At 42.5% G+C, this 16368-nt stretch overlaps 1 protein-coding gene across 5 annotated transcripts in view; it reads right to left on the reverse strand.

Moving 5' to 3' along the window:
- LOC140487128 (rho guanine nucleotide exchange factor 10-like protein) overlaps window positions 1-16368 on the reverse strand; it is a 205014-nt gene that overhangs the window by 38561 nt on the left and 150085 nt on the right. For all 5 annotated transcript variants that reach the window (XM_072586666.1, XM_072586667.1, XM_072586668.1 and 2 more), the window contains 2 exons: window positions 9038-9138; window positions 7017-7138 (listed from right to left, as the gene is read on the reverse strand). In XM_072586666.1, coding sequence (XP_072442767.1) covers window positions 7017-7138; window positions 9038-9138 — 223 coding nt within the window. The remainder of the gene's footprint in view (window positions 1-7016; window positions 7139-9037; window positions 9139-16368) is intronic.

The following is a 16368-nucleotide window of genomic DNA, read 5'->3' on the forward strand; positions in this document are numbered from 1 at the left end:
GGAGGCATACGTTAGCTTTTATTGGTAGAGGGATTGAGTTTCGGAACCATGAGATCATGCTGCAGCTATACAAAATTCTGGTGCAGCCGCACTTGGAGTACGGCTTACATTTCTGGTCACCGCATTAGGAGGAGGATGTGGAAGCTTTGGAAAGGGTTCAGAGGAGATTTACTAGGATGTTGCCTGGTATGGAGGGAAGGTCTTACGAGGAAAGGCTGAGGGACTTGAGGCTGATTTCATTCGAGAGAAGATTGAGAGGTGACCTAATTGAGACAAATAAGATAATCAGGGGGTTAGATAGGGTGGTAAGTGACAGCCTTTTTTCTCAGATGGTGATGGCTAGCACAAGGGGACATAGCTTTAAATTGAGGGGTGATAGACATAGGACAGATGTCAGAGTTAGTTTCTTTACTCAGTGTGGTAGGGGCATGGAACGCACTGCCCGCAACAGTAGTGGACTCGCCAACTTTAAGCGCATTTAAATGGTCATTGGATAGACATATGGACGAAAATGGAGTAGTGTAGAATAGATGGGCTTCGGACTGGTTTCACAGGTCTACACAACATCAAGGGCCGAAGGGCCTGTACTGTACTGTAATGTTCTATGTTCTAATTCAGTAGGTCTGGCAGCAACTGTGGAGAGAAAGTGGAGTTGATCCTCCTTCACACATAGTGATCCAAGACAGACTCAGCATGTGCCTTAGCGATCTCAATGCTGTTTCTTGCATTGTCTCTCTCTCTCTCTCTCTCTGTCCTTTCACTTTGCATATGTCTAGAATAGTCAGGGCAAAGATCCTCAAAATTATCCAAAGTTCAGGAAACTGTTTTATACACTCTTGCTGTTCCCTAGATCCTCAGTCATCAAACTAAATTCTGCTTAGTCCTATTGCACTCACTTTCTATGATATAAAAACCGCTACTGGGGAAGCATGGTGCACTCTCCATATCTAAGCAAAATTGACTGTTGAGATTGAAAGACAGATTTGAATTGAAGTGGCTAATCCAGAAGTTAAGATAAGACTAACATACCAACTCTAAGATTCTGCAGGCAGAATGCTCAAAGTATCACTGCTGATAAACTGCGCAGCAAGTGGCAGTTTGAAAAATCTTCCAGAGTTTGTCTCCTTTGAAACAAACTGGTGAAGTGACTGTCATGTTGAATGAGCATTCCTTTCATTTCCACCCAAAAATAAAAAGTACAATGTTAGTAGTGATTGTTTCTGCTACATCAATTCAGGAGCTGGCACAGAGAGACTATGAATTTCTGAAATCTACTGGCAATCAAAGCGTTGTATTGCATTATACACTTACACAAACATATAAGAATGTTTTATTGTCATCAGTTTCTCTTACATTTGATTAAAATGCTCAGAAAGTAAATGCTGTATAATAGTTGACAGATGGTTGAAATTTTCGCATTTAAAATAAAGAGCGAGGGACATAGGTAGAAGTCATTCATGCAAATTACTGTTATTTCTGCTGGAATATGATTAAAAGCTGTAATTATTTGTTTCTGCCAGTCAATACACAAAGGCCAGACAGCTGCAGTTTGGTTTTATGCTATCCTCAATTACATTAAAAAAAAACTTATATATCCAACTGTCAGTCACACTCCACTGAGAGGACTAGAACCTGTGGTCTCCAAACACTCTTCATAACCAACTACTTGACTGATACACACATTCTGAAGGATTATATTGAACTTGAAACATTAAACATAAAAAATAGGAGGAGTAGGCCACTCAGTGCTTTGAGCATACCCATGATTATTGTGATCATGGCCGATCATCTACCTCACTTGCCTGTTCCTGCTTTGCGCCATATCTTTTGATCCGTTTAGCCCCAAGCCCTGTCTCTAAAGCCTTCTTCACGTCTTAGTGCTTTCAACTGCTTGCTGTGGTAGTGAATTCCACAGGCTCACCACTAACTCGGTCAACGTTTTCTCTCTCCAAAAACAGTTCTCAGACCTGCAGAGTTTCTCCAGCGCTTTCTGTCCTGATTTCAGATCTCCGGCATCTGCGGTGTTTTACTGATATACACATGCAAGCTTGGACTCTGTCTCAATTTGGAGATGGTAAGTCCAACACCAGGGTCATCCCCAGCTTAAAACTGCACAGGTCTTAGACCTAAGCCTGGGTCTGGGACTGCGCTGAGTTGGCTGAGCTCAAACAAAGTACCAGCTGGAAACCCTCCATAAACCTCCGTTTCTCAAACACAAAAAGGTCAGGCTGAGCTCACACTCCTCCTGGTTATATTAGTGACTCCTAGTGAAACATATCTCTCAGGACCTGCCCACATCTTTCTTCTTGACTACAACTACAGCCCTGAAAAGTACATGTAGATAATCTTTTCCATCAAATCTCAGGTAGTTAAAATTAATTTGCAAAATAGGATTTCACACAGAAACAAATCTTTGTGAAATAAATAGATCAAAATTGTTCACATCAATTTAGAGGGTACATAATTATGTAGAAGCATGTTGGGAGAAGTGAATTCTTAATACTTGGGTCTATATCTCTTCATCTATCTGCATGGCAGCACTAACCATCAAAACTCGACAAGTGGTAATGATCCAACCTGTTTTTTTACCGATGCATTATTTCTTGGCTTTGCAAATCCCCAATCTTTTCGAGCATTATTATTTGATGGTGCAGATTCAGTATAAACACCTGACCAAAGTGCACAGAAATACTTCAAATACTCAACAACTGAACTGTGGTTGATGCTTAAATGAACTGGACTACTGGAAGAGCAAAGCAGGAATTCAGCAACAATGGGTCCAAACCCAGGTGGGAAATGGGATGGCAAATGCTGCCCCCACAGATAAATAAAAGCAGAATACTCTAATTGTACAAAAACAAATGTTAGCACCTGTAAAGAGGAAAGTGGAATGAAAGCCTTGGGACATTAGCCTTCATCAAAAAGGCAACCACAGTGTGGACATCTGTTTCCACTCAGCAAATGCAAAGCTATCTATCTCCCATATCGACCTATCATTCGCATAGTGAAAGATTTTCTCTTTAAGACTATGACTCACTGAGCAGAATGCAAACAAATCGCATGGGAAAGAGAAGTGAAAAGGGAGATCGCTATTTCTTTATTGTATGGTCTTCCAATTAGCACCAAGAGTTTTGAAATTTCCCATGAGGCAAACTACCTTCCCACCTCTTCATGTGGAATACTTTACTCTATTAAAAGGCAAAGGCATCAAGAGGTATGGAGAGAAAGTGGAAATACAGCAGAGATAGAGCATCATTCTCAATCATATTAAAAGATGGAACAGGTTTAAAGGACTGAATGGCCTACTCTTGCTCCCAGTTTCCATTGTTCGGTGAGATATAAATATATAATCTGTTATCATAGGTGGGTTGATACATGTTGAAGTACTGAGCTATAGATAATTGCCAGATTTCAAGTTCTTGACCAAAGGGGCCAGTCTATGGTGTTAGTTTCTGATGTCTTATAGTTGGGATAGTTCTTACATAAAGCGTACACAATAAGTTACCGGACGATGAAATGTTCTGAACCTATGGTCAATGAGCTACAGTGCCCACAAATATTGTAACTGTGGTTTCTGCTTCCCATTGTGAGCAGCACTAAAGGGCTGAATCTGCAACTTGACTTTCAGTGACATCAACATGCAGCACTGAATGTGACATGCAGAGAATGTTTTGTTGCCAAAGATGTTGATACCCTATTGCTAACTCATTCAGCAAGTGAAAAGGGCCAGGGAACTAGAAGCCGTTTCTTGGATACAATTCTATTCCAAGTAGGCAGACTGCATCCACTTTACCCAGTTGTACCAGGCAATGAGCCCTTGTAGGGCTTGTCAACACTCCTGGTACCATGTTATTCCTCCCTCTCCCATCCCTTAAAACTCTTTCTTTACTGACAACCTCGGCTCTGCTTACAAATGAGGCTGTCAGATTTGCCACCCCAACTAGTCCACTAATCCGCCCACAGGCAGACCTAGGCATCCTGTCGACTACAGTCAAATGAGGTCTATTAAATCCAATAGGTAGACTTAGAGTTATTGTCCAGTCTATTTTTTCCAAATTAGATCCTAATAGAAAGTCCCCTTTTACCATTCTAATGAAACAACACTACACAAGCTATGGTTGGAGTAACTGGAAGATATATGGCAGGAGGAGGAGTGATTGAAAAGATCTGCTGAAGTTGACAGACCAGCAATCTCTTGTAGAGCAGAAACCTGTGTAATATCAGGAAGAGAGGAACAACGATTAAATACGAATGAGATGTAGATAGTGGCACACCAGCATGGAGCACCTAAAGAGAACACAATCATGAACAAGTACTTCAGGTGGTCAGTGAGGATTATGGAAACATCAAAAACAGTAACTAAGAAATGCTTGAAGTGGTACGACCATTGTTGCAGAGAAAGCAGGGAAATGGGGCAAGGTACGTGATGGAGGCTAGGCCATCAGGAAGAGGAAAAAGGCGACCAGTTGGAAAGATGTGATAGTGAGAAATTTGGACACAAATGTCATTGCAAGAGGAATGAGTGACGGTCAGGAGATGATGGAAGTGATGGAATGGCGGAAAGCTCATAACATTGAGGAGGAGAAATAGGCCATCCAGCCCACTGAGTCTGCTCCACCATTCGATCATGGCTGATATGCTCCTCACCCCCATTCTCCTACCTTCTCCCCGTAACCCCATTGCCAATTAAGGATCTGTACCTCCTCATTAAATTTACTCCCTGTCCCATCACAATCACACTTTGCGGTAGCAAATTCCACAGATTCAAATCCCTTTGGGAGAAGTAATTTCCCCTCAGCTCTATTTTAAATTTGCCACCCCTTATCCTCAGACTATAATCTCTCATCCTAGAATGCCCCACAAGAGGAAGCATCCTCTCCACATCTATTTTATCCACACCTTATATCACCTTAAATAACTCAATTTGATCTCCCCTCATTCTTCTAAATTCCACAGAGTATAGGCCTAAACTGTTCAGTCTCTCTTCCTACAACAAACCCCTCATCTCTGGAATCAATCTAGTGAACCTCCTCTGAACTACCTCCAATACCATTACATCTTTCCTCAAGTAAAAGGGATCCAAACTGTGCACAATACTCCAGGTGCGGTCTGACTAATGCCTTGTACAGTTGCACAATACTACCTTACCTCTATTTTCCATTCCTTTAGCTATAAAAGCCAAGATTCCTTTCACTTTCTTTATTATCTGCTGTACTTGAATACTGGTTTTCTGTGACTCATGAAAGAGGACACCCCAGATCCTTCTGGAGATGGAGAGAAGACGCGAGGTTACCAAACCGCTGGTTCGGATGACTGGTGAATAATTTGTATAATTTGTTCAATGACGACCCAGGAATTCCTCTAGCATCTTCATCAAGTTTCCTTCTTCAAAACAAGTTCAGCAAAAATAGATGAACTGCTCATCAACCTTATTCGCAAGATCTTATCTACAAATTGTCATTGTGTTGGCTGTGGCTGCCAATGTAATTTTGAACATCCATCCATTTCATTTTATCAGCTTGCTTCTCCCATCCACCCTTCCACAAACAAACCATGACTAAAAAGTTATATTTCACTAAATCTTCAGCCAAATACTTCATCCACTTTCATTCAATACAATCTGCTTCCAGCTTCCAATTAACATTTAGATAACATTGGATCTCAGGCAACAATTCAAGTTTCATGTCACGCCTAGAAAATTAGTTATAGTTCATAAAGAATCACTGGCATCTCTCTAAGATACACAAACAATTGGCCTTAGGCAGAGGGCCCCCACTAGAAACATATGGGGCAAAACAAGAAGATAGACACAATGGACCAAAGGCCCTCCTTTTGCGACCCTCTGAACTACCACCAACAGGGATTGAACCCATGTAGTTGCTGTAGTGTTGCATCATACACTAGCCATCTGAACTCAACCACCTCATTCACTCCCAAAACCATGAATCCAAAAATTGGAGTCAGAATAGTAAAGAGCGACTACCCAAATAAAATAGTGACTGGGATAGACAAATAGAAAATATGCTACCATTTAATCTGCTCCCCATTCCATGAGAAATAATCTGATTAATTGCCAGTAAAAACTGGACGTTTATTTATGGGATAATTCACAGCCTCCAGCATTCACTACATATTCTTCTTTTATATCCTGGATTGCTATTCTCCAGTTGCTAAATACATCATAAGGTCAATTGCATTGGAATGGTATGTAAATTCACCATCATTTTCACATCTCTAGCCTATAAGAGTCGTAAAGTTAAAGTGTCACATGCTAAAACATAACTTCACTTGTGAAAATAACTCGCAAATAGAAATTCAATTATTTTGCCTGTATTTGGACTTAAGTTGCTGACCGTTTGTATAGAGTCTGAATAATGAAAACCCTAGATGCATTATTCTCTTAGGTGAAAGATTCAAATACAAGTTAAACATTGGCAAGACAGGAGCAAAAAGCTGGAGATAGGCCACTGAAGTGGGCAATGCAAATTGTTTCAAGCTGTCTTGGGATAGAAGGAACTGAGCAACAGCACAACAAAGCAGCAAAGTACATCTGATTTGTGGAAAAAAGTTGTGGTTTAAGTGGCTGACTGACTTTTCCTTTGCACTTGAAAATCCAACCTTTCAACTTTAATTTGCACCAAAAGTACAGGCTACAAAAGAGTTTTGATTTGGCTGATGTAGAAACTTTGGTGTGAAGAATACAGATCTTGAATAGGGAATATTATAATTCTCAAAAACATAATCCTGAGATTATGTAAAGCTGTGTCCTTTGTGGTTCAGAAGCAGTTCTCATTGCAACACTGAGTTAACTTCAAAAAGTACTTCAGTAATTGTACATCGCTTTGGAAGGTCCCGAGGTTATGAAAAGCATCATTACAAATGCAAGTTCTTTCTTTCAAAGGCCACAAATCAAAGCCAGGATTAAAATGCAGACAAGTTGGTCAAACATACAAGAAATGGTGATTTGTTTTTTTAAGGCAGCACCAAGTACTCTTGTTGCTTCATTGTGAGCTCACCTTCAGGTCCTGACATTTTGAGCTGTACATGGACATTCGACAGGCCAGCAAAGGGCACCAAAATGGGGCCTTTGTTTTTCCATCATCCTCAATACAGAGCCAGCCAGGCTGGTTATCCTTAGCTGCAGATGAGAGAAAGAGAGAGAGAGAAAAAAAGAGATTGCGAGAGAAATCAGGCATGTACCAAGATGGCTTAAAAAGCACAGACTTTAGGCCCATACAAAATCGTTCAAGCATTGAATTCCCAACATTAATTCTCATTCAATTCAGTTATGTCTTCAACTCACTCAAAATATGGTCTAGTGATTTTTTTTAAGAAATGGGGTCCAGTTTTTATTCTCTGCCTGCTGCTCCTGAGGTGAGCTATTTGATTAAGGGTACAGCGGTATGGCTTCTGATCATCCTGTGGCATCTTGCTCTGGAGCTCATGCATCATAAGCCTTAACCCTGCTACAAACTCTGTCATGGGGCTTTCAGAATACAGGAGTTCCAATTAACCACCACCTAATGGGCACAGCGGCACTTTGTGACTCCAATTGTGGCATCCCTACTGCCACCCTGACTGAAAAGGGTGGCCAAATCCTGCAGTCCCTGAGTTGGCATGCTTCAGTGTTACTCTGGGTTATGCATTTACCACCGCTTCCAGGAAATCTCATCCTTTAGAACGCTGAATACGAGGCCCTGTTGAAGATACTAATTTGAGAATAAAGTCTGCACTGAACAGCACCACATAATTCCCACTCAGCCATTGATGGCCACTCTTTTGATCTAAAACAATGGACAAGGGACTATGTGGCAGCCCATATAAGCTGTAAAGCTGTTATCATCCATTCAACACAATGAAAGGCTGGGTGCAATTTTGTTAATGTTCAATAAATTACTGGCATCTTTTAATTAAGTGCCCTCGATATGAAGAGACACCTACACACACCTTAATAGTGCAGCTAATTAATCTCGATGATTAGCTGACAGATCAAATTCGTGAAGTAAATCCTGTCAGATGTGGCAATTATTTGGTATCAATGCACACAATGCTCAGCAAGAAGTGTCCATTGTGACAGGGTTGATTCAGAACACGCTATAATTAATCAAACAAGTTACTGTGAAATGGGATGGGTAGGTATGGCAAAAGATAATCGCTCTGGGATCACTCCATTGTTGCTGGAGAATAAATGGGAGCTCCATTATTTGTCTCCTGCTCACCTTCCACAGAAATGAAACTATTTCTGTTTAGGAATACTCCACTTGTTTCAACCAAAGCTCGAGAGCATGGGAAGATCACCACCCATTCACATTGTACTCTGCTGGCAAATTATTCAACGTAAACCAAGTTTGGATTTTCTCCCAAGTTATTGTTGGCCTTTATTGCTGCAAGCACTAATAGGATCACTAAATGATCTCTCATTTTCTAGCAGAGCACAAAGGAAACACCAGGTACAACTCCACACCCCATCTCGCAGCACAGGTTAACACGTTAACTATCAATAATCCAAAGCTCCCACGACATACTGGAGCTTGTACACTTTGTGCCTAACTGTTCACCTTTCAGAGCTTCAGTGGATGACCAAGCCAAAACCAAGACTATCTAACCTACTGCCAAAGATTCTACCCACTCACTGCAACATTGCTGGAGACAGTTGACTGTAAAGTCACAAAGTTCAGAATTATTCTGCCTTCTCAACTTTGGAGAATAAATGCGGGTCCAACAACAAGGGGCATGAATCCACAGCCAGCAGTGTGAGAAACAAGAGCTGCGAACTGCAAGTAAAGCACTGTGAAAATCTGAAACATACACAGATTCTGTTGGAGAAACTCAGCAAGGCTGACAGTATCTATGGAGAGCAGAACAAGAGTCACCCTGAAGGAGAGAGTCAGAATGGACTCAAATGTTAACTGTTTCTCTCTCCACGGATGCTGCCAAACCTGCTGTGTGTAACTTACACACATTGATTTGAAAGTCAGGTCTGGGTAAATGTAACATTTCAAGCTGCAGATTCTGGATTCTCCAGACCATTACCTACTTAGTGCAACTTTAGCCATATGGAGCCGATTCACCCAGGAAATCTTACTGCGAGGATTCGGAGTATTGAATACCACCATAAAGCTGACTGGTCTTCCAGACCTTTAGGAAAAGATTAAATGGGGGGGGGGGGGGGGGGGGGGGGCAGGAGGAGAAGAGAGAGAGAAGAGAAAGAGAGAGAGAGAAAAATATAATCAGTTTAGTTCACTGGTCAGCAGAAATCTTCAACTGCTCTAAAAAAAATAAAGCTACAGAAATTTTGTTGTTATTAGACTGTTTCTAGAAAACAAGCAGCTGTAAATTATAGATTAAAAGCGAAGCCTTCCTCAACCTCCAAAATGACGCGGAAACAGGATTAGAAAAGGCATCTTTTACAAGAAATTCTGCTGTCTCAGTTATTAAATAAAGACACTTAGTACTCAATGCAGCTGAGCTACATTCTTATCAAGAAACATTAACCCCTTCATTTTTTAAAAAATTGCTTCATTTAACATATTTAGGATTTTCAAAACATCACTAAAGGAGCTTGTCACAAATCCTTGACCGGAAAATATAATCAGGTTTATTTGGTGCTGACGCAGTCTGCTGCTGAGACATTACTAAGCAAGAAGCTGAACCTGTACAGAATTAGACAAGCACAGCTCATTCTACTGCGATGCATTTGGATCCTCTCTTTCTCTTTTGGCAGTTTTCTTCCCCTGTCCTCTAGAGATACTGATTGATCCCAAGAACACTGGTAACCCTTGGAGACCTTACTGTAGCACGTTGCGTGCGTGTGTAAACCCTAAAATGCATAGTATTAGGGCATGGGGAGGCAATAGCCTAATGGTATTGTTGCTGGACTGTTAATCTAGAGACCCAGGTAATGTTCTGTGGAGCCAGATTCAAATCCCACCACAGCAGATAGTGTAATTTGAATTCAATAAATTCTGGAATTAAGAGTGTGATGAATCTATTGTTGATTGTTGGAAAACCCCATCTAGTCCACTCTTTAGGGAAGGAAACTGCCATCCTTACCAGGTCTGGCCAACTTCTAACTTTTAACTACCCTCTGGGCAATTAGGGATAAGCAATAAATGCTGGTCAGTGATGCCCTCACGCCATTAATGAACAACAAAAAAAAATTGACTGGAAGTTCATCACATTCAAGTCTAATTGTTGTAGATCAGATCTCAAACAACAATCACACAGAATATAGGGAAGAGATTGAGTGCTTCATTGCATGGTGTAAAGAGAACAAGCTCGCCATCAACATCAATAAAAAGGAAAGAGCTTGTCATTGACTTCAGGAAATACAGCAGAGGGTACACCCCTATCTGCGGAAGTGGAGATGATCAAGAGAGTGACAATCACCAATGAACAGTCCTGGTCCACCTATGTCAAAATGACGGTCAACAAAGTACAACGCCATCTCTACTTCCTCAGGAGGGGCTAAGGAAATTCAGCATTTTCAGTAAAACTCTTACCAAATTTGATAGATGCACCATAGAAAGCATCCTATCTGCATGAATTGCAGTAAGGTATGGCAGCTGCTCTTCCCAAGACCACAAGAAACTACAGAGAGTTGTAAACACAGCCCACTCCATCATGCAAACCAGCCATCCATCCACTGACTCCATCTATACTTCTCACTGCCTGGGGAAAGCAACCAACATAATCAAAAGGTCCCTCCTACCCTGGTTGTACTCTCCTCCGCCCTATTCCATCAGGCAGAAGATAGAAAAGTTTGCATATATGAAAAAATTGAAGAACATTTTCTTCCCCACTTATCAGTCTTTGAATGGACCTCTCAAATGTTAATGTTGAACTTTCTCCCTGCACCTTCTCTGCAGCTGTAACATTATATCCTGCACTCTGTTCTGCTACCTTGATGCATTTTTTTAGTGTGATTTACCTGTAGAGCACATAGAACAATAATTTTCACTATACCTCAGTACACCTGACAGCAATAAATCAAGTCTAAACTTTCCACAACCATTACAACACCCAGGCACATTCCAACAGAGATCATCACTGGATCAGAATCCATTGGGTAAACCCAATTTTTCATGTTCCCTAATCCAGGGAACAGAGACCAAGTGTAGTAATGACTGAAATCCAATCTTAGTGTGGTTCAGATATGTATCTCCTTTAGCAATTCAGCCTCTGATGTATCTTCAGATGCAGTGCTGGCTTTCGAAGCCCCTGCTGGGATTGTCACGGGCTGATGTACTGTTCCCCCTCACCACATCCATCACACTTCTGAGTCATTTATCCCCTTCCAAGGCAGGGTGGGAGCACAAGCAGGAACAAGCAGGTGGTGAGCGAGCCTATGAAAGCAGTTTAATTTTCCTGGTTAGCCTCCAGGTTGTCTGTGTAGTTTTGATTAAGCTCGGGTGTTCTTCCTTGGAGCAGAGAAGGCGGAGAGTGAACATGATGGAGGGGTATAAAATTACGAGGGGCATGGAAAGGGTAGATAGAAAGCAGCTGCTCCCTTCAGTCAGGGGGTCAGAAACCAAGGGAGCACATGCTTAAAATGAAAAGGAAGGAAGTTTGGAAGAATTTGAGGAAAACCTTTTTCACTCACAGGGTGGTGAGGGTCTGTAATGCAGTGTCTGGGAGAATTGTTAAGGTGTCTTAATCTCAATTTTTAAAAAGTACTCAGGTGAGTGCTTAAAATATCATAACATTCTAGGCTATGGGCTGGAAAGTGGAACCAGAGTAGGTGATAGCGTATTTTTGGCATTACGGACCAGATAGGCCAAAAGTTTCTTCTGGACTGTATGTTTCTATGATTCTAGGCATCACGCGAGGGCGTAAGCTGCATGGAGGTGACTCTCCAGTGCGAGGTCCAATAGGACTGATGGGGCGGTGCTCCAGACAGGTTTAAAACTAGTCTCCTCACCCCCGCCATCCAACGCTTTGCTTGGAATCAGCAGTGACTAGAAGCTGTCCAACAACGACCCCATGCATCACCAATCTTCCAGCTTCTATTGGTTGTGAAGGTCACATATTTCCTTCTAATTGAAAGCGAGGTCCCCTCATCATGGCATCCTGCTGCCACTTTGAAGAAAGGAGGTTCTCTATTGGCACTTCAACTTCAAAAGTCCCACCATCATCATCAGCGGGACAGCAAGCCAGCGCTGACAATTCAAGAGGAGAAACGTCAGATCGTACATGAAATATGATTTAGAACAAAGAACATTACAGCACAGTACAGGCCCCTCGATGTTGCGCCGATCTGTCATACCAATCTGAAGCCCATCTAACCTATACTATTCCATGTACGCCCATATGCTTGTCCAATGACGACTTAAACGTACTTAAAAGTTGGCGAATCTACTACCGTTGCAGGCAAAGCATTCCATATTCCATATCTGAGTAAAGAAACTACGTCTGACATCTATTACCCCTCAATTTAAAGCTATGCCCCCTCGTGCTCACCGTCACCATACTTGGAAAAAGGCTCTCCCTGTCCACCCTATCTAACCCTCTGATTATCTTATATGTCTCTATGAAGTCACTTGTCAACCTTCTTCTCTCTAACAAAAACAGCCTCAAGTCCCTCAGCCTTTCCTCGTAAAACCTTCCCTCCAAACCAGGCAACATCCTAGTAAATCTCCTCTGCACCCTTTCCAAAGCTTCCACATCCTTCTTATAATGCGGTGACCAGAACTGTACATAATACTCCAAGTGTGGCCATACCAGAGCTTTGTACAGCTGCAGCATAACCGCATGGTTCTGGAACTCGATCCCTCTATTAATAAAAAGCTAAAACACTGTATGCCTTCTCAACAACCCTGTCAACCTGGGTGGCAACTTTCAAGGATCTGTGTACATGGACACCAAGATTTCATTGCTCATCTACACTACCAAGAATCTTACTATTAGCCCAGTACTTTGCATTCCGGTTATTCCGATTTGGATGCGAGCATAAGAGGTACAGTTAGTAAGTTTGCAGATGACATCAAAATTGGAGGTGTAGTGGACAGTGAAGAGGGTTACCTCAGATTACAACAGGATCTGGACCAGATGGACCAATGGGCTGAGAAGTGGCAGCTGGAGTTTAATTCAGATAAATGCAAGGTGCTGCATTTTGATAAAGCAAATCTTAGCAGGATTTATACACTTAATGGTAAAGTCCTAGGGAGTGTTGCTGAACAAAGAGACCTTGGAGTGCAGGTAGATAGGATAGTGAAGACGACGTTTGGTATGCTTTCCTTTATTGGTCAGAGTATTGAGTACAGAAGTTGGGAGGTCATGTTGCGGCTGTACAGGACATTGGTTAGGCCACTGTTGGAATATTGCATGCAATTCTGGTCTCCTTCCTATCGGAAAGATGTTGTGAAACTTGAAAGGGTTCAGAAAAGATTTACAAGGATGTTGCCAGGGTTGGAGGATTTGAGCTACAGGGAGAGGCTGAACAGGCTGGGGCTGTTTTCCCTGGAGTGTCGGAGGCTGATGGGTGACCTTATGGAGGTTTACAAAATTATGAGGGGCATGGATAGGATAAATAGACAAAGTCTTTTCCCTGGAGTCGGGGAGTCCAGAACTAGAGGGCATAGGTTTAGGGTGAGAGGGGAAAGATATAAAAGAAATCTAAGGGGCAACCTTTTCACGCAGAGGGTGGTACGTATATGGAATGAGCTGCCAGAGGATGTGGTGGAGGCTGGTACAATTGTAACATTTAAGAGGCATTTGGATGGGCATATGAATGGGGAGGGTTTGGAGGGATATGGGCCGGGTGCTGGCAGGTGGGACTAGTTTGAGTTGGGATATCTGGCTGGCATGGATGGATTTGACCGAAGGGTCTGCTTCCATGCTGTACATTTCTATGACTCTGAGACCTCACACTTGCCTGCATTAAACTCCATTTGCCACCTCTCAGCCCAGCTCTGCAGCTTATCTATGTCTCTCTGTAACCTACAACATCCTTCGTCACTATCCACAACTCCACCGACCTTAAGTGTTGTCAGCAAATTTACTAACCCACCCTTCTACACCCTCACCCAGGTCATTTATAAAAATGACGAACAGCAGTGGATCCAACACCGATCCTTGCAGTACACCATTAGTAACTGGACTCCAGGATGAACATTTCCCATCTACTGCCACCCTCTGTCTTCTTTCAGCTAGCCAATTACCTGATCCAAACTGCTATATCTCCCACAATCCCATTCCTCCGCATTTTGTACAATAGCCTACTGTGGGGAATCTTATCGAACGCCTTGCTGAAATCCATATACACCACACCAACCGGTTTACTCTCATCTACCTGTTTGGTCACCTTCTCAAAGAACTCAATAAGGTTTGTGAGGCACGACCTACCCTTCACGAAACCATGCTGACTATCCCTAATCAAATTATTTTTTCTAGATGATTAAAAATCCTCTTATACCTTTTCCAACATTTTACCACAGCTGAAGTAAGGTTTCACTGGTCTATAATTACCCGGGCTTTCTCTACCACCCCCCCTCCCCCACCCACTCTTGAACAGGCGAACCACATTTGCTATCCTCCAGTCTTCTGGCACTATTCCTGTAAGACAATGACAATTTAAAGATCATTGCCAAAGGCTCCACAATGTCCTCCCTGGCTTCCCATTGGATCCTAGGATAAATCCCATCTGGCCCAGGGGACTTATCTATTTTCACACTCTGCAGGATTTCTAATACCTCTTCCTTGTGAACTTCAATCCCACGTAGTCCAGTAGCCTGTATCTCAGTATTCTCTTTGACAACATTGTCATTTTCTAGAGTGAATACGGTCGATAAATATTCATTTAGTGCTTCCCCTATCTCCCCTGACTCCACACACAACTTCCCACTACTATCCTTGATTGGCCCTAATCTTACTCTCATCATTCTTTTATTCCTTAAACACCGATAGAAAGCCTTAAGGTTTATCCTGATCCTGTCCGCCAACAATTTCTCATGTCTCCTCCTGGCTCTTCTGAGCTCTCTCTTTAGGTCTTTCCTGGCTACTTTGTTACCCTCAAGTGCCCTAACTGAGCCTTCACATCTCATCCTAACATAAGCTTTCTTGTTCCTCTTGACCAGAGATTCCACTTCCTTCGTAAACCACAGCTCCCGTGCTCTACAACTTCCTCCCTGCCTGACAGGTACATACTTATCTAGGACACACAGGAGCTTTTCCTTGAATAAGCTCCACATTTCTAATGTGCCCATCCCCTGCAGTTTCCTTCCCCATCCTATGCTTTCTAAATCTTGCCTAATCGCATCGTAATTGCCTTTCCCCCAGCTGTAACTCTTGCCCAGTGGTATACACCTATCCCTTTCTATCATTAAAGTAAACATAACAGAATTGTGATCGCTATCACTAAAGTGCTCACCTACTTCCAAGTCTAACACCTGGCCGGGCTCATTACCCAGTACCAAATCTAATTTGGCTTCACCCCTTGTTGGCCTGTCTACATACCGTGTCAGGAAGCTCTTCTGCACACACTGGACAAAAACTGACCCATCTATAGTACTCGTACTATAGTGTTCCCAGTCAATATTTGGAAAGTTGAAGTCCCTCATGACAACTACCCTGTCTCTCTCACTCCTATCGAGAATCATCTTTGCTATCCTTTCTTCTACATCTCTGGAACTATTCGGAGGCCTATAGAAAACGCCCAACGGGGTGACCTCTCCTTCCCTGTTTCTAACCTCAGCTGACAAGTCCCCAAACACCCTTTCGGCAGCTGTAATACTGTCCTTGACCAACAATGCCACACCTCCCCCTCTTTTACCATCTTTTGTTCTTACTGAAACATCTAAATCCTGGAACCTGCAATAACCATTCCAGTCCCTGCTCTATCCATGTCTCCGAAATGGCCACAACATTGAAGTGCCAGGTACCAACTCATGCTGCAAGTTCACCCACCTTATTCCGGATGCTCCTGGTGTTGAAGTAGACACACTTCAAACCAACTTCTTGCTTGCTGGTGCCATCTTGCGTCCCTGAAACTTGATTTTGGACCTCCTTACTCTCTCCCTTCTTTCTGCACAGGGGCTGCCAGACTTGCTGAGTTTCTCCAGTTGTGTGCGCTTTTATTTCTGCTCTAGCCATTCATCACCGACCCCCAGAAAATTCACAACAAGAATCCATTCTAACACAACGTAGACTTCAATTCCCCATTGGGGCAGTTGACAGGGCTTTAGCGACCAGAGAAAATTCCTGCCTTACATTTGGTTAAGCAGGAAAAAAAATTTTGTAGCTTCTCCCCCAGGAACCAGGCTAATATTATCCTTCATATTCTACTGCCCAGTCCTCACCACTGGCTCACATACATCACATGCAACATCCAGACAGACACTGCATGGCAGGATTTGTTGGTCTTTCCTCTCA

The sequence above is a fragment of the Chiloscyllium punctatum genome, chromosome 16 (genome assembly GCF_047496795.1).
Source record: "Chiloscyllium punctatum isolate Juve2018m chromosome 16, sChiPun1.3, whole genome shotgun sequence".
Taxonomy (NCBI): domain Eukaryota; kingdom Metazoa; phylum Chordata; class Chondrichthyes; order Orectolobiformes; family Hemiscylliidae; genus Chiloscyllium; species Chiloscyllium punctatum.